Source organism: Schistosoma haematobium, chromosome ZW (genome assembly GCF_000699445.3).
Source record: "Schistosoma haematobium chromosome ZW, whole genome shotgun sequence".
Classification (NCBI taxonomy): domain Eukaryota; kingdom Metazoa; phylum Platyhelminthes; class Trematoda; order Strigeidida; family Schistosomatidae; genus Schistosoma; species Schistosoma haematobium.
Window position 1 is genome coordinate 54,614,687 of NC_067195.1, and position 23,450 is coordinate 54,638,136.

General features: G+C 36.9%; 2 protein-coding genes across 3 annotated transcripts; one reads left to right on the plus strand and one right to left on the minus strand.

Annotated features, from left to right (window-relative positions):
* The first annotated feature begins 6,483 nt into the window (after nt 1-6,483).
* Nucleotides 6,484-11,783, plus strand: MS3_00003911 (uncharacterized protein). Its single transcript, XM_051211787.1, has 4 exons — nt 6,484-6,870; nt 6,905-7,177; nt 9,982-10,274; nt 11,072-11,783. The coding sequence occupies exons 1-4, from the start codon at nt 6,724-6,726 to the stop codon at nt 11,127-11,129; spliced, it is 771 nt and encodes a 256-aa protein (XP_051071885.1). The 5' UTR covers nt 6,484-6,723; the 3' UTR covers nt 11,130-11,783.
* A 2,198-nt stretch (nt 11,784-13,981) lies between these two features.
* Nucleotides 13,982-22,172, minus strand: KDM4C_4 (Lysine-specific demethylase 4C). Of its 2 annotated transcripts, XM_051218790.1 has the most exons (7): nt 21,839-21,871; nt 21,540-21,805; nt 21,396-21,499; nt 21,180-21,345; nt 18,360-18,380; nt 16,692-16,878; nt 13,982-14,462 (listed from the first exon to the last, which is right to left on the minus strand). In XM_051218790.1, exons 2-7 carry the CDS (start codon nt 21,599-21,601, stop codon nt 14,124-14,126), a joined length of 879 nt encoding a protein of 292 aa, XP_051071886.1. In that variant the 5' UTR covers nt 21,602-21,805; nt 21,839-21,871; the 3' UTR covers nt 13,982-14,123. The 2 variants fall into 2 exon arrangements, with proteins under 2 accessions (XP_051071886.1, XP_051071887.1); XM_051218789.1 differs by lacking the exon at nt 18,360-18,380 and having other exon boundaries at nt 21,839-22,172.
* Between the last annotated feature and the right edge of the window lie 1,278 nt (nt 22,173-23,450).

Here is a 23,450-nt window from a genome sequence, read left to right on the forward strand (position 1 = left end):
TATTTAGTAAACTGTAAAACTGAGCATGAACATTTTCAGTCATCGTTCTTGGGTGCGTAGCACTGAATAATATTCATTGGAACACTTTCTTTTTTTACTTTGAAAGATGCTCAAATGGAAGGAAGAACAAGTGCATATAGACTGGGAAGAAGGATATCTGACCAAGATAACAAAGAAAGATCTAGGCGAGCGTGGAAACTACAGAGTCACCACAGTACAATAGGTAACAGAAAAAGTTTCAACAGTGTTATTGAACCAAAAAACGTCCATTGGGCCCACAGCTTCAAGATCAACAGACCAGAAGTCGCAAGCATTGTTCGTGTACCAACCGAATAATGCTTGACTATGGTTTATTGTTGAACAATCATTTAGAAGTAATACGTTACAATCAAGAATTCCATATGTAGTGGTTGACGGGATTATGTCAACCTATGTATCTCAGAGGAAGCACGGGGTACAATGGGCAGTTCGGAATTAACTAGACGATTTGGACTTCGCAGACGACCTGGTCCTCCTATCCTATACACACGAATAATTGCAGATGACGACAACAAGTGTAGCAGCAGTCTCTGCATCAGTAGGCCTCAACATACATAAGGGAAAAGTCAAGATCCTGAAATACAACACGGAGAACATCAATACAGCCACACTTGATGGAGAAGCTCTCTGGGATAGGAGGATCTGGTGCAGATGTAACGGTAAGGATTGGCAAAGTAAGGATAGCATTGCTACAATTGAAGAACATATGGAACTTGTAGCGGTAAATAAATCCCCAAAATAAATAGCACTAAGTTTTCGACATTGGATGCTGACCATATGTTTTAGTGGACTCATCTAGCTGAAGGCGCTCGGTCAGGCATCCGCACCAGATCACGTGTGGTAACGCCGTGCTCAACATCAACCGCAATCGCTAGCCAGATTAGATCAGAGAATTCCGATATATTGGTCATCACCAAATATACTCTTCCGATCTCCTCGACTCTGTCTTTTGATTTCTCTTGGTGGGAACGAAATATATTAGAAGGTGTTACTGGTAGAAGCGTTGTCAAACACTGAATACCTGTGACATCATCATTGGTGAACCTGACGTGATCTGGTACACCTAATTGCAACTGTGAGTCTGTTCTTTTTTGGGATTTTTATATATCATTGCCTTATTTTTTACTTTTTTTAAACATTGTGATTTTTTTTCGTGTTTTTTCTTGGATATATATATATTTTCCCCTCGTTCATTATCGTACTTCATACTTCATCATGACTGAACAGACACCTAAAGTACTCAAGCTTAAGACTTTGTCCCCACCTTCGTTTCAACTGATGCCTTTCTGGCCCGACAACATCGAAGCCTGGTTTTGCTACGCAGAAGCCGACTTCTCCGAGCACGGCGTGATCGACACACGTGCACAATTCCTCGCAGTAGTCAAGGCACTACCGCGCGAATTCAACAGGTACGTAACACCTAGTATGTTTACTAGTGATGTTTCCGATCCTTACGAAATCTTAAAACGCTCGATTCTTAAACGAGTAGATCTAACCGATCGACAAAGGTTAGATCAACTCTTCAATAACATCGACCTGCAACACGGTTCTGCGACAGACATGTTGCAACGGATGAGAGAGGTTATAGGCCTAAGAACTTTCGACGAAGGTCTATTCAAACAACTCTTCTTGTCAAAACTTCCCCAACAGGTGCAAGCAGTTCTGGTCTCGTTCCAGAACAACGGCTTAGACGAGCTAGCTGCATCTGCCGACCGCATTCTAGAAATTACGAAACCTTCTACTACCGAGGTATTTTCAGTCAAAGAAAGGCCTCACACGACTCAGAATGATATAACCGACTTATGTCACACACTCACGCGTTATCTTAGTCTTCGTACCGACCGTAAGAGATCGCGCACACCACGTAGAAGCATTCACGTAAGCGATCTGTCTCTAGACCACGAGAGACAGATAACCCCGACTGGTGCTGGTATCATAACCAGTATGGAAAGCTTTCCAGAAATTGCAGAAAACCCTGCAATTTTCCCAACACGAAACCGACTGATTCGAAAAACAATTCGGGAAACTTCCAAGCCGGCACGCGTTAACGGCAACCGTAGCCGGCGAACAAAGCCGTCTGTTATTCGTCACAGATGTGACAACGAGAGTTCGCTACCTCGTCGACACTGGCGCAGAAGTTAGCGTTCTCCCAGCAAATCCTAACGACCGACTTCACAATCCGACCCTAAACTTACAGGCGGCAAACGGAAAACCGATCGCTACATATGGCAAAAGGTACGTTTACCTTAACGTGGGTTTACGCAAACCCATACACTGGATTTTCGTTGTTGCAGATGTTTCTATGCCAATCATTGGTATGGACCTTCTACAACACCACAATCTGATCATCGATACGCGCAAACGGAGGCTAGTAGACGGGAACACTAATTTGTCCGTTTGCGTAACTTCTTTTACTGGTTGTAGAGTATCCCCAGTCACAGTTAAACATATGATAGACCCACTCTATCAACCACTACTCGATAAGTACCCTGGGATACAACAAACTCAACCGAAACTACCGTGTGTAACCAGCAACGTTACACATCACATCACGACTACAGGACCACCTGTATTCTCTAAAGCACGACGACTAGCTCCTGAAAAGCTAAGGTTAGCGAAAAACGAATTCGATCACATGATGGACTTAGGAATCATACGACCGTCAAGTAGCCCATATGCATCTCCGTTGCACATGGTCCCTAAAAAGGACAGCAACGATTGGCGTCCAACTGGTGACTATCGGCGATTGAACGCGAAAACCATTCCCGATCGTTACCCGTTGCCTCACATTCACGATTTGACAGCTACCTTGAAAGGTACAACTGTCTTTTCGAAAATCGACTTGGTTAAAGCGTATAACCAAATCCCTATGGCTACTGACGACATACCGAAAACAGCTATCATAACTCCTTTCGGACTCTATGAATTTTTGCGAATGCCTTTCGGTCTAAGGAATGCTGCTCAAACATTCCAAAGATTCATAGACGACGTTTTTCGAGGTCTCAACTTCGTACACGCGTATGTTGATGACTGTCTAATCGCAAGTCCGGACAGAGAAACACATCTCAAGCATCTGGATCTTGTTTTCGAACGACTTCAAAAACATGGCATTACTGTAAACGTTCAGAAATGCCAATTCGGAACCGACTCGTTAGACTTTCTGGGACACACTATAGATGCTCAAGGCATTCGACCTCTTAGGACCAAAGTGGCGGCCATTCTGGATTACCCAGAACCGACCACCGTCAAGCAATTACGCACGTTCAACGGCCTGGTAAGTTTCTATAGACGTTTCATACCCAAATGCGCATTACTTATGATACCTCTGACCGACCAACTTCGTGGAAATGCGAAATCCATTAATTTGGACGACACCGCACGAAAAGCATTCTCCACAGTTAAGGAACTGATTGCTAAAGCAACAATGCTCGCACATCAGGACACCCGAGCACCCATTAGCATCGCAGTAGACGCATCCGACTCAGCAATCGGAGGAGTCTTACAACAATGGGTTAACAACTCCTGGCAACCCTTGGCATTTTTCTCTAGAAGGTTGCTAGACACCGAATCGAGGTACAGCACATTCGGTAGGGAACTCCTAGCTATGTATTGTGCTGTACGGCATTTCCAACACTATATCGAAGGCCGTGAATTCACTCTTTTCACGGACCATAAACCGCTCACTTTCTCGTTAAGCTCTCCTTCTGACAAGTACTCTCCTCGTGAGTCTCGACAACTGGACTACATTTCGCAGTTTACTTCAGATATTCAACACATCTCTGGAGCAATCAATGTAGTTGCAGACGCCTTATCTCGCATAACTTCCTTGAACAGTTTCCAAGGAATCGACCTTCTTAAACTCGCCCAACTTCAAAAAGAAGACACTGATCTTCAGCACGAGCTATCGTCTACAACCCTTAAACTACGCATCAAACAGATGGGAACAGGTAAAGAAACCTTACTTTGTGACACATCTACAGGTAGGGATCGCCCAATCGTGCCGAAACATTATCGACGCAATGTCTTCAACACATTGCACAAACTTTCGCATCCAGGTGTTCGTGCAACCATCAAGCTTATAGCAGAAAGGTTTTGCTGGCCTGGAATGAATAAAGACGTGAGGGAGTGGGCACGCTCCTGTGTAAGCTGCCAAAAATCTAAGGTTATCAGACACAATAAATGTCCCTTAGGCTCGTTTAAAACTCCCGATGCCCGTTTCGACCATGTTCATCTGGATTTGGTAGGACCTTTACCAGATTCAAATGGATACTCTTATCTCTTAACCTGCGTAGACCGTTTCACTCGATGGCCAGAAGCAGTACCTATCAAGGACATCACTGCTGAAACAGTGGCCCGCACCTTCGTCGAACGATGGGTAGCAAACTTCGGTTGCCCTTCAACCATCACTACAGACCGCGGACGTCAGTTTGAATCTGATCTTTTCCGTCGTCTGACCACACTTTTAGGAATCACTCGCTTCCGAACGACCGCCTACCATCCACAAGCAAACGGGTTGGTAGAACGTTTTCACCGACAACTGAAAGCTTCGCTATCAGCTGCAAACGTTTCACAATGGACCGACGCTCTTCCACTCGTCTTACTAGGTATCCGCAATGCAGTGAAAGCTGACATTGGATACACTGCGGCTCAACTCGTTTATGGAACGACACTTCGACTTCCAGGAGAATTCGTGGATCCTTCATTCTCTTCAATGAACATGGATCTAACCTCCTACACGAACAGGCTTACAAACGCAATGCGTTCAGTTAAACCTGCTTCCACTCGACCTCAATCAACTGATGTTTTCGTCCAACCTGACTTACGATATAGTACACACGTTTTCGTTCGTCGAGACTCGCATCGACGACCATTCGAATCAGCATACGAAGGACCCTTCAAAGTTCTTCAACGTGAATCTAAGTACTATATAGTCGATAAGAACGGAACCAACGATAGCATCAGCATCGATCGCTTAAAAGCAGCGTATTTAGAAGGAAATCCTATCCACGTCGATTTTCCTTCGGTACAATCGAACGACACGACTCCGACACTTACAATACCTCATCCGACAACCAACACACACGATGATACTTCGACAGTATCCGAAAATAAACTTAAAACGACGCGTTCTGGAAGAAGGGTGAGATTTCCAGAACATTTAAACGACTAATGCACGTAAGGCACTTCTCGACATTTTATATTATTTTTTAAAAAAAAACAATTTTAATATGCTTATATATTTTTATTTCTATTTAAAAAAAACAAAACAAAAAAAAAATTTTTTTAATGCTATTACGTGTTCATGAGTTTATTTTCCATTTTTTTCCGCCGACATTGTGTTTTTACGCACATACGAGTGTATTTCGACATGCACTTACATTTTCTTTTTTCTTTTCCAGGACGGCTGGAAAAGAACGATGACGTTTATGAGGATCCGAAATTTTCATTGTACATTTTCTTTTTTACTATGTTGTACCTCCGTCCCATATAGTAAGGAAAGACGACCAGACGCTGCTAAATTTAGTAAGCTATCAGAAGAGTGTTTACCAACGACAAACTCGTTGGGTTTAAACTTCTGGCTGGCCACGTCTTAGGGTCGTCACTGCCCCACTAGGGGGGGTGATCTGTAGCGGTAAATAAATCCCCAAAATAAATAGCACTAAGTTTTCGACATTGGATGCTGACCATATGTTTTAGTGGACTCATCTAGCTGAAGGCGCTCGGTCAGGCATCCGCACCAGACCACGTGTGGTAACGCCGTGCTCAACATCAACCGCAATCGCTAGCCAGATTAGATCAGAGAATTCCGATATATTGGTCATCACCAAATATACTCTTCCGATCTCCTCGACTCTGTCTTTTGATTTCTCTTGGTGGGAACGAAATATATTAGAAGGTGTTACTGGTAGAAGCGTTGTCAAACACTGAATACCTGTGACATCATCAAACTCAAAACAACTGTCTGCAAGCCAACATCAAAGTCAGAACCTTCAATACGAACGTCAAGACAGTTCTACTGTATGGAGCTGAAGCTTTGGAGAGCTACTACAACCATCACAAAAAAGGTACAGGTATCTGCAAACAATTGTCTACTCAAGATACTCAATAACTGTTGACCGGATAGCATCAGCAACAATCCACAGTGGCAGAGAAAAACCCAAATTCCGACTGAAGAGGAAATTAGGAAAAGACGTCAGAAGTGGATAGGACATACATTGAGTAAACCATCAGACTGGTTCACGGGGCAAGCCCCAACTTGGGATCCTGGAGAGAAGAGGCAAAAATGACCCAAGAATACATTGCGTCGGTAATCAGAAGCAGACATCAAGAGAGTGAATAGCAATTGGAAATAACTAGAAAGGAGAGCCCAAAACAGAGTTAGCTGACGAATCCTGGTGGGTGATATATAATCCCCCGTAACATTTGTGCTCTATAGGCGGAAACCTGTACCATTACCTGGTACTATGACAGGCAGTATTCGTAGAGGGGCTACATCTGGTCTCAGACGCAAGCTTAATAATGGTTAAAAATTATAGGTACTGCGTGCCGACATGTTCCCCTATTGAATACGCGTACATAATGGGACAACTTATCCGTTATTTCTATCCGACGATGTTTGAAGCCTTCAGGATTTAGGTATTGATTATTGTACATCGCTATTGACGACTTATGGTGTTTTTTTAAATGGTACAATTTAACCATCAAACCCTTTTGAACAATTTTATCATGATATGTAATGAGAATTCTCTTGTTATGGACATTGGCCTACTGGCTAACGTGTCTAGAGAACTCAAAGACCGAATATGTGCAGACACTTTTCAAAAGCTCCAAGTAATATTTTATAGTAGAGTGACATTATTTTTAGAAACGAACCAACCGAGAGCTGTTCACTGTCGATTGTGAAGTGGACAGAGTCCTTAGAAATGAATCTTACATAAGATCAAGACTATATTCTGCGATTGATGCCTGTCAACTGGATTACAAACGAAGTATGAAGATCAGAAACATTCTGTGGAATAAGAAGTTATTATCCTCCTTAAATCAGAAAACACAAAAGCCTCTAGATGAAAGTTTTAGACTCCGAAAGACGAAGTCAAAGCCCACATATGACAGCTTTTGTAATAGCCAACATATGCAGGTTGGTCATTGACATGTGATTATATTCACTTAATTATGCGGTATATTTTATATATAATGATATATATTCAGGAGGTTTTTGCGAAAGAAATTAAGTATGTCGAGAATAACTCCCTACCAAGTGGCATTTAAGCTACGAGTAAATCCTGCGAGCTTATAAGCTCTCAAGATTTGGTTTACTTCCGAGAATTCTTTGTCGTGTGTCATACAAATTGATTGTCACCTGTTCAAATCTGTATCATAAGACTTTAGTTAAAATCATTATTTTTTCATTCGTAATTAAAAAACGTAACCAGAAGGAAAACAATGTTTTTTTTTCATTTTCTAGAGTTTTGTTTACTATATGTCTCTATATAACGTGTTATTGTATAGAAGTTTGAGTTTTCTAATTTTAGGATAACCATCTCAAATACTATGCATGTATTTATTTGGTATTTATGCTCTTTTTATAGGACCCGCTTCTCTGAGGCCTTACAATTGATGTATTCATGGCATTGTCGATTAATGTTGTACAAAATCATTGTTAGATACTGTCGTTGATTCAGGTGTGCCTAATGAGATTTCCAAATAGTGTTTTGTCTAGAGTTCATCAATTTCGGTAGAACTAACATGAAATGATTGTGTGCAATAGAATTAAAACCTACTTTTACGAAGTTCTGGAAACTAGGATTTTAATTTTGTTTGTTTTAGACTTTCGTTTGTCCTAAAGTAAAGTCTTTGAAGCGTATTGACATATTCTCTGAACTCTCAGTATTCGTTGCTTGATGTGTGCTCTCAGTGCAACAATACTGTTTGTCCTTAATACTCAATGATACAAAAAAGTTTCCACAGAGCCGACAACAAAAGATGCTACCGACCAATATGGAACTAGCGTTGACCATAATACTAAAAAAGATTAAGAAAGCTTCAATCATTGACGACTAACTATTTGAACGTCTAAAACCATAGGGTCGCTCTATATTATGGATTTTTGAAAGTACGTGAGAGCGATTTACTTCCTCATCCGATAGTGGATGTAGATGATTCTCCATGCCACGGATAACCATATAGATGGTAAAAATTCTACAATCAGTCAGAAAACCTATCTGTGAACACAGTCTTTCAGACTCCTTAGATTTTATGGACTCATTAAACAACGTCAATGTGTCAGGAAAGAAAATGACATCGTCAGATGCCACTTCTCCATTTACAATATTCCGCTCACAAAAACTATTGACTTCTTATGAGGTAATATTGACCTTAACAAAGTTGACATCGGCACATTAAACCTATAGAACACCATCCTTTAATCAACAATCGGTAATTTTTATTTCTACAAGAGATATATGGATATTACATTTACCACTTGTGACGAAAAAAGCCATTTTAATAGAATATTACAAATTTTCAATAATTGTCACCATCTGATTACGTTCGCAAAAGAAGCAGAGATGAACTCGCAATTCCACTTCCTTGATATCCTACTAACAAGATCATATGGGTCCCTAAAATGATCGTTAAACCTGTCTGTTTTGCTATAAAATACTGCATGAAGCGATTACACACAAATACGATTGTACAGCTATCGAAAATGATGTAATCGTAAAGGAACTTTTCTTTGCTAAAGCGTCTTTACTATTTTTATTGAATTTATGAGCTTATTTTGTCTAATTTTTTTACCAAAGCTGAGAAACAGTAAAATTTCGACCTTGCAATCAGTCGACCTGTTGCTTACAAATTTAAAGGGATATGTCTCAGAGATCATTCTTTCCGCATTTCGTCTACCGTTATGACTTTTTAGCCCATTATAGTAGAAAAATGGGAGTTTTACCTATTCTAGCTTCGAAATTAGCTAGGCTCCTAGAGCTTCATAGAAGGCTACACTGAAGTTGAAAAGCATAATTCATGTGAACCATCATTACCTGCAAACGATTTATTTTTAGTGGGAATCTAAAGTCATTTTATGCAAAAGTAACTGTAGATTGTTCTTTCCAAGATGTATGCCAAACTACTGGACATTCTGTATCAATATTTCTTAGACGCAATCATAAACAATAACCAACTCAATATTTTTAGCACCCATCAGTATGAAATAATTGAAAGCAATCGCTAACTGCTTTTATTTTTACTAAACAACTTCTAGAATATATCTCGTTCAGTTTTAATTTTTCTTCCAACATGCAAAACATTTTATATTTACGTATACTACCACTAAACCTAGTATTAGTTATGATGAATCTACACCAGGCCCTCGAATAAAGGGACATTAGACGCTCCGTTGGTTGAGAGATAGTTCCCTAACATTCACAATTATGGGCAATATTTTTTTAATTTTAACTCATCTTAGCCGACTTAATATTATGGTATATCTGTTCGTGATGTCCCACTATCTTTTCACTTGTCCCTTTTATTATCTTTGTATTTTCATACTCTTACAGTATGCAGCAGTTTGAGACTATTTACTTTTATTTGAGACTGTGTCTTATTCTTAATCACTTCTGATGGCTGACAGTCAAGCTAAACAAAATTAATTAAAATACATTAAAGAACTGTCACAACTTCTAAAATATAAGACAGTTGTGCAATATCTTTGAGTAACATAGCAAAGTAAACAACAAAACTAAAGGCTTTCGCTTTAAATACTCACGAAAACAAAGGCTTTCGCTTTAAATACTCACGAAAACAAAGGCTAGCTAATCAGTTTTGTAAAATATGAAGTATTAAATCAGTGTAGCTCAGGAAAGTTATATGATTTTTGTTTAAAAAAATATGTTAGAAGTTGGCAAATATTGCAACTTCGGTTTACAAATTTTACTGTTTTACCAGAACTATCCGTCGAACACGGTTGTTCAGTCGGCTTCACCAAGTCTAACATCAGACCAACAACTTACAGTGAACATGAAAAGTGGTCAAAAATTAAATACTTCCCGAGATTTCAAACTAGAGAAAAACGATTTTTTTTTGAGTAATTATAATACAAGGTATAAGTCCGAAAGTGTAATTACTAGGCCCAAAGAGCAAGGAAATTTTTTAACCCAGTGGCGTTCTGAATCTGATCCGTTGAGCTGGAGGGACATACAATTTACAACTATTGATAGTGAAGCCAGAGGAAAGAGCAGGTAGGTTAATTCTCGTCAAAATAGTTGTGCCAAAGACACGTAATGTGTCTATAACGACACATTTGTCTTATAATTTAGTCTCAGCTGCCTGAAACTGACAGCCCCCTAGTGCCTAAATGCCAGAAAATTGCTACGAAAAATGCACTAAATTAGATATGGGGTCAACATCTTATAACTCATGGTTTTACACTTTATAATGCTGATGTTAACTTTAAATGAAATGTACACAAATCCCACTAGTGAGCTTTGTTTGAACGTAGTTTCATTGAATTTCGTGAACGGCTGTCGACCACATAACGTGTCTCGTTTTTTTCAGACAGTGAGCAAAAAACATTGCTACTAACAGTCTTTCTTACTCTCGAAGTTTGCTTCTCTGATATTTGACTTGAAGTTATTTGTTTGCTGAAAAAAGCAACTCGTATTTATGCATAGATTAAGTTAGGATTACGTGGAATGTAATGTCAATGACGATATACTGAATATTCGTGCTTACAGACTCCTCAATGATGAAGGTATATAAAAACGCAGACCGGTTCTGTATATCTAAAAACATAAATGTCAATGAGCTAGACAAGCAACGGGAACAGTTTCATAATCTGATCTATCTGCATAACATGTATATTAAAGTATTTATGCATGTATAATCAGTTTAACCAGGGAAAATATCCAGTTTTCTGTAGTATTTAAGGTTCATTTTACTAATATCGGTCAATGATATATATATATATATATATATATATATATATATATATATATCGCTATCAAAAAGTTACACTTCATTTCAATTTTAATTTCAGGAACCGATTATGTGGAGCATTTAACGCAACATCGTTCCAGCTAATCTATGCACAATAAACTTGGTCTTAATAAATAACTTTCACAGTGAAACATGCTTTCTGTTTTAAACGTTATGAAGCAAAACCCGTTTATTCTACGAAAGACTGTACCTCGGAAAGAAATAATGAAGAATTAGGCAAATATATGTTTCAGCGACGCGTCATCTAACCACATAAAAGAATTATACAAAATGGATAATCATGGTATTTTAAAAAGCTAGAAAGTATACTTGAAACCGCATACACATTTATTTTGTGAGAGTATGGTTCAGCACGTAAAATTCACAGCTACTATACTTGATCTAGTCCTCATATCATTCTTGTTTAACTTCCAGTTATCCGAGAATTCCATTTGCAGTTTCCTAATTATAGTAACTTAACTCGACGTTTCTAGTTGCTTTTCACACTATTTTTAATAAACGAACGTTGTTAGCATACATGTTATAGAGTTTAATGTTAAAAACTACTCGAATTCACAATTTTTAAAAATTTATGAATGAACTCTGCCAAGAGATGTTTTCACTCAACCAATCTGTCTTGTTATGTGTTTCAACAAGCATTTTCTTTTTTTATCTTGCTATAAATTATTAATTGTCAGGTGGTGGGATTATAATGTAGAAAGTTGGCTATTGAAATTCGAACACAAATCACACGTAATCACTATTTTAAAGCTTTGTAACCACTTATAACGTTTTATGAAATCGGAAAGATTTGACGTAATCAATATATAATTAATCAATTTACTTGTTTAACGGTTGGTGTAGGGATATCGTTAAAAGTAAACTTAACTAGCAACCTATATAATTTCTTATAAACAAAGGAAGAGATTTCATAAAAGTCAAAGATACTCCTGTTTATTTTTCTATTTATATTATCCCAATAATAACAACTCTATTCAAAGCTTGGACAAAGAAAAGTGGACTGATAGAAAATAATTGTGGAGTTTGTAGTATTTCCATGATTGTCGAATTCACGAACTCATCTGTAATAAACTACTACTGAAAACATGGAAGAAATAGGCAGCCATTCATCCGAGTGTGGGAGTCCTCAGCAGTGTACATCCATGCTCCAATACTTGGGACTCGAATTCAGGACCTTCGGTCTCCCACGCCTTCCAGTTTTGGCCCAGCTCAGTTGGCGTTTTCAACGGCGAAAAAACTATCCTTATGTTGCAGGAATTAGTGAGCAGTAACACTTGTTTGATAGACGTATATAGTTTCTAATTAATTTGGTATGCTAATTGAAAGTTTGTAAATTTCTATTTTGGTTGCATTATTTCTTGAAAATACTAAATTTTGTTGCATGCACGCTAACATGTGACTTTGTTTTGATTAAAACGAGAAAGATCAGTAAACATAAAATGAACCAGGTTAGGAGTTGTGTATATTACATTTATCACACTTTTTGTGAGAAAACTTAGCTAATATCTATATAGGTAGTTGTAGACTATGTGATTGAAGTCAGAGTGATTTTCCTGACCAACGGTTAGAAACCCAATGATATGATAGACGGTCTCATTTTATGTAAATCCTAACGAAGCATATTGTTAAAGGGATGTGCTAGTGACATTAAATCGCTAAATACAACATAACAGAGAGGAACCAATCTTAAGATAATTTTCGTTCACTTGATTTTTAGTACACTTTTATGTTCAGTAACTAATACAGTGTAAGTTCTATTCATTTGACACTTAGTGCTCTTTTATTTGTACTGATTAATTCAATACAAATCTCATTCATTTTAACTTTCAATGTACTTTGGTCGTATTAATTGTTTCATTGTGATTTTTCATACAAAAGATATTTATTTAGTTCGATTACTTATTCAACTAACAAAAGCTGAGAGTAACTAGTATGTAGTGATGTGAACTCGAAAGTTAGCTCATTAGCTTTGTGTGTTTCTCAATATAGCTGCTAAATCAACTTGGACTTTTTTCTCTAGTTATAGGACAGGGAAAAAGAGACAATCTAGTTCATCCCTACTGAAGTCGGAATAGCGAATTATTAGCTTAGTGAACAGTCGTATTATATCAGTAAAACACAAAGCGAAATTACACTGAAAACAATACATTTCAACAGATTTAAAATCTACTAACTGACTTGGGATTTATGAGAATGGTAAAATGTATAATAATGACTAGTAATAATCAAAGGACAACTTAAAATTTGAAGTACATAATGATACCATAAACTAATAGTCTTATAAGTGTTTAGTTAGAAATCGTAAAATCAGTTCAATAAAAAATAGCTAGGTCTAACATTTTCTCGTTTTCACAGCTCGTACTAGCTAGAAACCAATACTCTCACTTCAGTCAGGATACATTGTCGGAAATGTAGGTGAAGACTGTTAAGTATTTAACATACTATCACAATAATATCAAACTATAGAACAGAAGAATGGCGACTAACAGCGCAATTCGATGGATATGTTTCACCCTACTTGTCAAACTGATATGCTTGCAACCACTGAACTCAATGGACAAAGTGTTGGCGTCCAAAGACAGAGGTAATGGAATGAAGTCCTAAATATGACCATCAAAATTGGGATACGGGCATATTCAACTGAAGTGTCCCAAATATCTCCTGAATTCCACTATTAGTTAAAATCAATTTATTCTAAAAAACTTGTATCATGTCTACAGAGAGGTAATCCGCACATATACCAATAAGGACTGATCGAAATTTACTCGTTATCATCAATAAACAGATAATTCAAACCCTTTCTAATGATGTTATAAATCTGAGTCTATACGTACTTACAACCAGACTGAGTGACTTAATTGTTATACACTAAAATATCTAATGTGTAAACTGATTTCGTCAATATATTTATTCTCGTACTCCATAACATAAACATTACCAGTTATTACTATTACTCAAAGAAAACAATTTATGTATATTTGTCAATAATCACAACTGTACACATTGTCGATTGTTATTCTCGATTTCAACTAAATGGCGCAAATCAAATTACATAATTAGAAATCAAGTTTAAAAGCAAAGGACAGTACAAATCACGATGATCTTTTCAACAGTACAGGTCGAGCTTTGATTGATGTTGAATTTTCATTCTTTCTCCTCTTTTTCTTCTTCCCATTATTGTTATTATTATTTATTATGTAAGAATGTCTTGATTTATGTTGATGAATTAAATTCTTAATTGATTCTCTTTCGGAATTATCAGATATTACCAACAAGTGATCATTGTTGATAGTAAAATTTGTATTTTGGGATGGATTTCCAGAGACAGATTTTTCAGAAGAAATTTTAGTTAATCTACTACCACCAGAGAGTAACATCTTCTTAGGTGGTCCACTTGATTGTATATCAGATGAAGTGGCCAGCTCTAAATTCTTTATTTAAAATAAATAGACAAAATCTATGTTACAATATTAAAAAAGAAAGAAATGCAGAAAGAGTAGAATTTCGAAGTTTTAAGACGATATGAAATCAGTTTTAACCTTCAGATTGTATTCGAAAAATATTGATCTCACTTGACGTACCACTAAAAATGGTCGCGAATTGATCGAAGTTGGAATTATACCATTAGATGCCAACCTAGTATTCCCGTCAGTTAAGCAATCACTAAGTGATCCGAAGCTGATGGGCTTCATATCTAATACGGTCGCAAGTGCACACTGCATTGCACACACACAATAGTTACTAACTTACACCAGTCACCCCTGACAAACGATCACAGATCATCCACCAGGATTCGTCAGCTAACTCTGTTTTGGGCTCTCCTTTCTAGTTATTTCCAATTGCTATTCACTCTCTTGATGTCTGCTTCTGATTACCGACGCAATGTATTCTTGGGTCATTTTTGCCTCTTCTCTCCAGGATCCCAAGTTGGGGCTTGCCCCGTGAACCAGTCTGATGGTTTACTCAATGTATGTCCTATCCACTTCTGACGTCTTTTCCTAATTTCCTCTTCAGTCGGAATTTGGGTTTTTCTCTGCCACTGTGGATTGTTGCTGATGCTATCCGGTCAACAGTTATTGAGTATCTTGAGTAGACAATTGTTTGCAGATACCTGTACCTTTTTTGTGATGGTTGTAGTAGCTCTCCAAAGCTTCAGCTCCATACAGTAGAACTGTCTTGACGTTCGTATTGAAGGTTCTGACTTTGATGTTGGCTTGCAGACAGTTGTTTTGAGTTCCATATGTTCTTCAATTGTAGCAATGCTATCCTTACTTTGCCAATCCTTACCGTTACATCTGCACCAGATCCTCCTATCCCAGAGAGCTTCTCCATCAAGTGTGGCTGTATTGATGTTCTCCGTGTTGTATTTCAGGATCTTGACTTTTCCCTTATGTATATTGAGGCCTACTGATGCAGAGACTGCTGCTACACTTGTTGTCGTCATCTGCAATTATTCGTGTGTATAGGATAGGAGGACCAGGTCGTCTGCGAAGTCCAAATCGTCTAGTTAATTCCGAACTGCCCATTGTACCCCGTGCTTCCTCTGAGATACACAGGTTGACATAGTATGGTCAACCATTAGAGGGAAGAGATAGGGGGAGAGTAGGCATCCTTGTCTGACTCCGGTCCTCACTTGGAATGCATCTGTCAGCTGTCGTCCGTGCACGACTTTGCAGTGTACTCCATCGTATGAATTCCTGATGAGGTTAACAATATTCTCAGACAAACCATAGTGTCGAAGATGGTCCCATGAGTTTCTCCTACCCACACTATCAAATGCTTTCTCATAGTCAAGGAGGTTTATGTACAATGATGAATTCCATTGAATTGATCGATCCGTAGTATCGACCGATCCCTACGAAATCCGGCCTGTTGATCTCGAAGCTGAGTGTTCACTGAATTTTTCATCTGGTTCAACAACACTGTTGAAAACATTTCCAGGGCTAGTCTATTTAAGTGTCTCATACTAGGATGAAACAATTTTACCGCTCTCTCTCTCTCTCTCAACTCATATCAGTGTGTGATAAATACAACTTACTATATTAGATTATTAAAATCGGCTGTTGGTTGTTTATTAAAGGGATTTTATAATTTCTTGTAGTTGATATTCAGGAATTTTTTTGGTCAATCTGTGTTAGCATACGGGCTAACTGAGTAGATGCTTTAATATTGTTTGCAACTACAACTTGACCATAGTACCTAGCAGTGAAGTTCAGTAAATTTTGTCTCATTTTGGACCTTAGAGTGATTCAAATTTTTACAAAGAAATAAATCATACCATTTGTTAGCAATATCACCTGTTGCCATTAGCCAGGTAAGTGGAGTATATGAGTACCTAAACACCGCAGCTACAGAAAGAAAATCTATGGTTACGAATGAATACCAACTTTACGATCTTAATCAACGAAGTCATTCATGTATGCCTTTGGACAGCACATTGTACTGGAAAGAAATTTTTCCAGTACCTTTACTACCCACTTAGCACCGGCAGAACTATAAAAATGTCTAATGATATTTCTAACTGATATGGTCTGTTAAATACCATGGATCACAGTTCAAAAAGATTTAGTTGGGAAATCTGATATATATATATATATATATATATATATATATATATATATATATATATATATATATATATATATATATATATAATATACTTGTATTGGCTCATGGAAAGCAGGGGAAGCAAATACACCAACGTTTGTTTCGTAAAATAACTTATTAGATGCTTTACGAAGATTACGTGCTAATCTTGAATATGCGTATATTACGAAAAAGATACCAAATAAAAGAAATCCAAGACTGCCTCCAATAAAAATCGAAGGTGAAATTAAAAGATCTGATCTACAAAGAGGATAAGTTGGAGAGAGATAAACACTTGATAAAGAAAAACTAAAATTTATACTCTGCGCGAAAACTTTACCTCTTCTTTTGGCAATAATATAATAAACGATAAATTAAATCTAATTGGACAGTCTCGACAAATATTTTAGCAACCTACATAAAGGATTAGCAGAAGAGATAGGAACTGTAATAAAATAAATTATATAATTCGTTCACTAAGCACAAGTTTACGTATTCAGCCTTAGACTAAACTTTCTTTATGTGTTAAGGCTAGCGATAGCACTTGAAGACGGGATTCAAACCTTGCAACCTGCTGATTGAAAACCGAATGCCGTTTTCAACCACTAATCCATTGATTGTCAGCGGATATGAAAATGTCGAAGTAATAAATAACATTTCGAATAACTGACAGTAATTTCAAAATCATTTGAAAAAGGAAAATTTTGCTACTTTAAGCAGTATGTTGATTCATTTCGATTAAATAAATGCAGCTACTAGTGATTTAATACCACTCTTGGAATCATTTCTAGAAAACTCCGTTTTTATTTAAATAACTAAACAAAACGTACCACCCTCTCCTCCTATATACATATCAAAAAGCCTCAGAAATAATTGTTTATTTATAATTAGAAAATGGGATGATTATACTCTCAATCATAAAAAAACTACAATTTTTAAATTGCTTGACCGAATGATTCGTTATTTAAAACGAACGTTAACAGGGCGGTATTACGATATATATGTAGGGAGAGAGAGAGGGCTTGCTATCGTTTGATTTTGCCCTTTAGTCAACCATGAAAACTGATGTTTCGAAATACGATGGTGTACTTGCTTAACAGGAGCAGTCGTACTGGTAAATACATCCGAAAGTAGAGGAACTGGGCACTTTACATCTATTTTTTTTAATTTGCCATTGGGCGGCTGAAAAAAAGAACTTAACCTTTCTGCACCATTTTTTGTTCTAAGGGATTTCTTAAACGTTGTATCACTATTCGAACTTCATAAGTCCTAAGAGTAAATAACCCCTGCCTTGAGAACCAAGTATTTGACTAGATTTCAGGTTTGGTCGGAATAGTGTTTATGCTATATCTAATGTTAATGAATTTATAAAAAAATTCAACAAAGCAAACCTAAATCTTTCTACATCCTTGTCAATAAGAGGTATCAGACTTCTTGTATGTCGATTGATCTGCCATCACTTCTTTGATACGGATTTTCTACTCAACTGTAAAAATACAAAAGTAACAGTTTCTGCATTACAATAAATCCCAAGACTAAATATGGTCTGTTTTGCTGGATATTTATCAGTAGCTTTTCGCAATTCGTTATACCAGTACATCTTTTGAAACATTTTATAAACAATACCAACTTTACGAATTTAATCCCTAGAAGACTGAACATATCTTGTAAAACAAAAACATTCGGTATTCCATGTAAAATCATAGGTAAGAAGTTTCAAATTTATATCCATAGTAACTTACTGAACAATATGAATTCCCGATCTACAAGTAAAATTATTACAATATAAGAACATAAGAGAACGTAAAATACTACACAACTTATTTGAGTATGGAGTAAAGCAATTAAATATGAGTAAAACCCAGCTATATAAACTTTGATTTCGGTTTCAAATGAATAATCGTAGAGTTCATGAGTTATAAAGAATTGGCAGTTAAAAAGGAACTTGACCGTTGTCACCTAATAAATTACGGAAAAATTAAATAAAGATTTTGAACAAATGATTACATATGCAACATAAGTTTATAAAGATTTTTAGTAGGTTTGTTTTTCATTGTCAAGGTGAATATCAGACAAAAATAACTACCATATGACAAACTCCAAGTTGAATACTATGGACCGACTTTACTAATTGTAAACACAGATGAGATTTCATGGACAAAGATGATGAAGTGAATACTGATAACACAAAACTGTCAAATCATGTCCCAAAATGCCTGAAAGTCAATGTGCACTCACTATGTTGTTTTCACGACTGCTTTTTTGACTACACGTTTCGAGGTTACGTTATTGGCAAGTTCCTGATCATGAAATGTCAAATCCGTTATTTCCTACTGGATGACTAATGACAAATGGATTGCATAAGAACTCAAGTAACAACTTTCTTGAGTGTATGTTTCACTAATTAAATTAACTAAAATATGCAGTCGTACTAAACAGAATCAAATCACAACATGGTTGAATGGAAACAAGTGGATTGGAATAACGGCATTATTGGATTAACACCGGAATTAGGCTTTATAGTGATTTTATTGGTACTGGCTCTTAAGATCAGTATCCATATTATGGTGAATTAAAACCAGTATTTCTATAGAGATGTCAAATATGATGAAGTGAGTTCAAACCGTCCAGAGCGTTAACCAAACAATGTACGTCGAGCAATTATAGACCAACAGAATAATGAAGTAGAAATAATAGATATATAGACAGACAAACGCTTATTAAAATCACCAACACAATCCAATCAATAAAATCGAGCTAAGAAATTTAGCTATCACATGTTTGGTCCGAGTATGCTGTTTTATGAATCCCAAATGACTGCATCAATCATCACAAAAAGTCAAAACTTCTGTATGTATTATCATATCACTTCGGCAAAATCTAAACACTGTTACTAGTTACCCAGAAAACAAATTGTTTCCACAGGTTTAGCAAAAGATAATCTACATAAACCAACTTCAATTAGTACTTAAAGCATTCAACTTCAGACTACTGAGTTCTAGGGATAAATTCCACCCCATTTACTTCAGTTTAGACATCCCTCACAAAACTCATAATTTAAAGCTAAGTATTTGAATCTGTACTTGACGTTTTTCATATTACGACTGCGTCCTTGAAGCAGTGGGATCCAAATACTTTGTCCATAAGTCTAATTTTTTGCGAATAAGACAAGGCAGCTCGCCCTGATTGTAGAACATTTGTAACTCCTTATCACAATATCATTACTTATGAACATAAAAATAATAGGGTTATATAAAAAACCTAGTTACTCCAACACTGATAACCAACCATTATATTTGTATATTTCGTAGATTAAATTACAGTTTACTCTCTAAAGAAACGTGTGTTTATTTTTCTAGCGGTTAGAAAGCCGAAAACTAGTATGTAGACAAACCGTTGAATACGCATGAGACTAAAAAGCCATTTTTTGTCAGATTCTGGAACGTTTTGAGTAGCTGGATAGAAGAAAACCTTAAACGAACCATCATTATACCAGCAAAGGAAGGGAATGTTTCACACTTAAGACTGGGAGTAAAATATATCGGTAGCCCCGATCAGAATACTTTCCTAAACAGAAACAAAGTCACACAAATGATGAAATTTGCAATTCAAGTCGATTTATTGATATTGTGCACAAAAAGTATGTGGTATTAGTACCAATTGATTATTCCTCTGTATTTGATTGCGCGCTTGTTATGCATTACAAATATAATACATTCTTTTGTGCCCATATAGTCCTAATCGACTCAGATAGCACTATTTCGGAAGTCTTCGACCAGATTGTTAGTTTGAGTGCTTCTAATTATTATAGCGTAACACCAGAGTACCATAATATCACGTGACAATATACTGTGACATACAACACTTGGAGCTTTTATAGGCTGAATTTTCATACCTCCACTTAGCACATGAGGCTATCGAATCTTTAAGTGAAGCATCACAATCTTCTTTAGAAAGTAATAAAAACAGTTAATTTTAAAGCTTTTTTCGAATTTTTTAAAACCCACTACTGACAGTCCTGTTCCGCTAGCTAAGAATTCACAAGGCATATATGAAGAATTATCATCTCTTATTAGCCATTCACAGCATCCTCATATGGATAGTCTGTGTCCAGTAATCCCCAATATTGAGACTTCAGTAGGTCGTACTGCAACGCTAGGATCTAAAGGTTTCAGGCTCTTGAATCAAATAGTGGATTCTGTACTGTCTATGCCCACAATAAAGTCATGAAATGAACCGAGCGATGCATATAATCGCTTTTGAATATGAACATTACCTTTCGAAATGGTGGATAAATATAAATGATCATTAGAAACGGCCGAATTGATGGGATCTAAATTACAAGGTTTAGTACCACTTGAAGCAAAATGAATAGTAGTTTCGCATACCCAGTAAATGCATCCTATCTTACCACATTTTAAATTATGTAACGCACATGAATTACGAGAATGAAATTTGACACATGATATAACACTATGAATACCCAATTCATTAGATGGTTTGAACTATACCGAAATTGATCTTTGAGACGACCAAGCATTCAAAAAGGAAGTATGACTTACGAAAACTGGGTGGATGTACAACAATATTGCAGTGGAGGTGCTCCACAACAAAATCTTTGCTCGCCCTCGAAAGAGCCAAGCTTTTCATTAAGCGATGTAGGGCACACAAAATATTCATAAATTTGACCATCAAATTCCTTCGGAGACTGACAAACACCGTACTGAACTACAAAATATTGAATCTTAAATTCACATATTGTGATATGAAGTACACACACAAAAGTTCAACACCGGACCCTTGTGACTTCAGGAAGCTTGGTATATACACGAAATCCAACGAATGTATTTCACTGTACAAATGCTTCTTCTGATCATTGGTTCTGCACAACCATAGAAACGTCACAGTAAAAGCTAACTTACATTCCACCATACCGCAAAAGAACTTCACGAGGAACCAAATAACTAGAAACTTTTTGGTCCATTGTAACGTTGTCTACTGAGATAGGTTGTTTTCCACTTAGTAAACACAAGTTATTCTGTTGTAGCTTCAACTATAGTATGTACAGTAAGCAACTCAATCAGTTGGTGGGAACTGCAGTTTGATTAAATCCCCCGATAAGATGTGCATATATCCTCTGCTCAATTAGCTTCTATTTAGCTGTAACTGCCCAATTAAAGGTATTGATCTATCAACTGATAACTTTAAATCAAACCGTTACCAAAAGGTTCAAGCAACCCGCAGTTTATTCCCATGGTGCAAACCACAGTACAATGCACATTTATGTCTCTACTCAATTTCTGCTTGAAAAATAGAAGGCTGAGTAGCGTTGTTATTCCTGAAAATAGTTATCTTTCAGTTTGTCAAACTTATTTTTAATGAATCAACAGAGAGAGAGATGCACCCTCGAGTTTAGGTAACGCGTTCCATGACTTTAGGATTCGATCGGGAAGTTGATAGCCAGCCAACAGGTAACTTGTTCTGTGCTTATGACGTTTCGAAATACCCTTGCAAATTCCGTTTGGTATGGCACGAAGAACGAAGGGATATCAGATGAAAATTTGTTACCACTGGAACTAAAAGTTATAGGCTGACTAAAAAACTAGTATCTAACTATTACTGGAAATGTTCAACAGCCAATTATGACAGTTTTTGACGAATTAATTTTCTCGTATAGTCGAAGTGTTTTTAAGTTTTGTAAAGCATTTCAAACAATTTCTAGAGCAGTTTCAGCTGGTTGATACACGTGTACGTTTCATGTCCATGGAATATCTATTCATTCATGGTTTTCATTAAAATGGTCAGCCATCATTCCCCGATGTCTTACCTTCAACTTATCATAATTTGAAAACTTAGTGGATATTATCTAAAGCCAAAGTGATCTATATTTTTTGAAAGTCAGTGCTGTTCAAATCAACTACCACTTTGAGTTACAGACAAATTATGATGGTACTACGAGGTGCGTGAAGAATTCCGGTACTTTTTGTATCGAAACTAAAAGAAGCCTATGCTAAACAGCCCAAACCCGATCGTTGAAACTTCAGACTATTTCCATCTACGATCAATTTAAAATGGAAGTAACAGGCAACACGTATTTGTATCCTGCTATTCGTTCAGTAAAACGTCTACTAAAAACAGATATCTTTGAGAATCAAAATGTCACAACACTGAGTTTCTCTGATGCCGCATTTCGGTCCTGACCTTAATGATGTAAACGCAAAGCTCTGTTTGCATGTAATTTTCCAAAATTGTTTCACTTTTCGCTGCTACAAGTTCAGGAGGTTGGTTCGTTCTTCATATACATTACATTATGGGTCACTGAAACATGCAAGTGATGATGTCACAGGTATTCAGTGTTTGACAACGCTCCTACCAGTGACACCTTCTAATATATTTCGTTCCCACCCGGAGAAATCAAAAGACAGAGTCGAGGAGATAGGAAGAGTATATTTGGAGATGACCAATATATCGGAATTCTCTGATCTAATCTGGCTAGCGACTGCGGTTGATGTTGAGCACGGCGTTACCACACGTGATCTGGTGCGGATGCCTGACCGAGCGCCTTCAGCTAGATGAGTCCACTAAAACATATGGTCAGCATCCAATGTCGAAAACTTAGAACTATTTATTTTGAGGATTTATTTACCGCTACACAAGCAAAATCAACACAATCCTAAGATCATTGTGGAACATTGCATCCAAAAGAACATTTAAATGTCAATGAGTAAGTTTAGTTTTCTTGGCTACATTTTCCGTTTGTATGACTAATTCGACTACATTATACGTCTTTCTGTGAACCTTACACTTTTTAGGTAGGCCTTTATTCAAAACAC

What these genes read in the sequence shown, in the direction of transcription:
- KDM4C_4 (XM_051218790.1), bottom strand. Translation starts at nt 21,601, where the DNA reads ATGGACCAAAAAGTTTCTAGTTATTTGGTTCCTCGTGAAGTTCTTTTG. An exon ending in GTCCGGTGTTGAACTTTTGT is followed by an intron (nt 21,346 to 21,395) that starts GTGTGTACTTCA and finishes AATATTTTGTAG; the next exon opens with TTCAGTACGGTGTTTGTCAG. An exon ending in CTTTCCATGAGCCAATACAA is followed by an intron (nt 14,463 to 16,691) that starts GTATATTATATA and finishes TTTTAAATAAAG; the next exon opens with AATTTAGAGCTGGCCACTTC.
- MS3_00003911 (XM_051211787.1), top strand. Translation starts at nt 6,724, where the DNA reads ATGGTACAATTTAACCATCAAACCCTTTTGAACAATTTTATCATGATA. An exon ending in GTAATAGCCAACATATGCAG is followed by an intron (nt 7,178 to 9,981) that starts GTTGGTCATTGA and finishes CTGTTTTACCAG; the next exon opens with AACTATCCGTCGAACACGGT. An exon ending in GAAGCCAGAGGAAAGAGCAG is followed by an intron (nt 10,275 to 11,071) that starts GTAGGTTAATTC and finishes TTTTAATTTCAG; the next exon opens with GAACCGATTATGTGGAGCAT.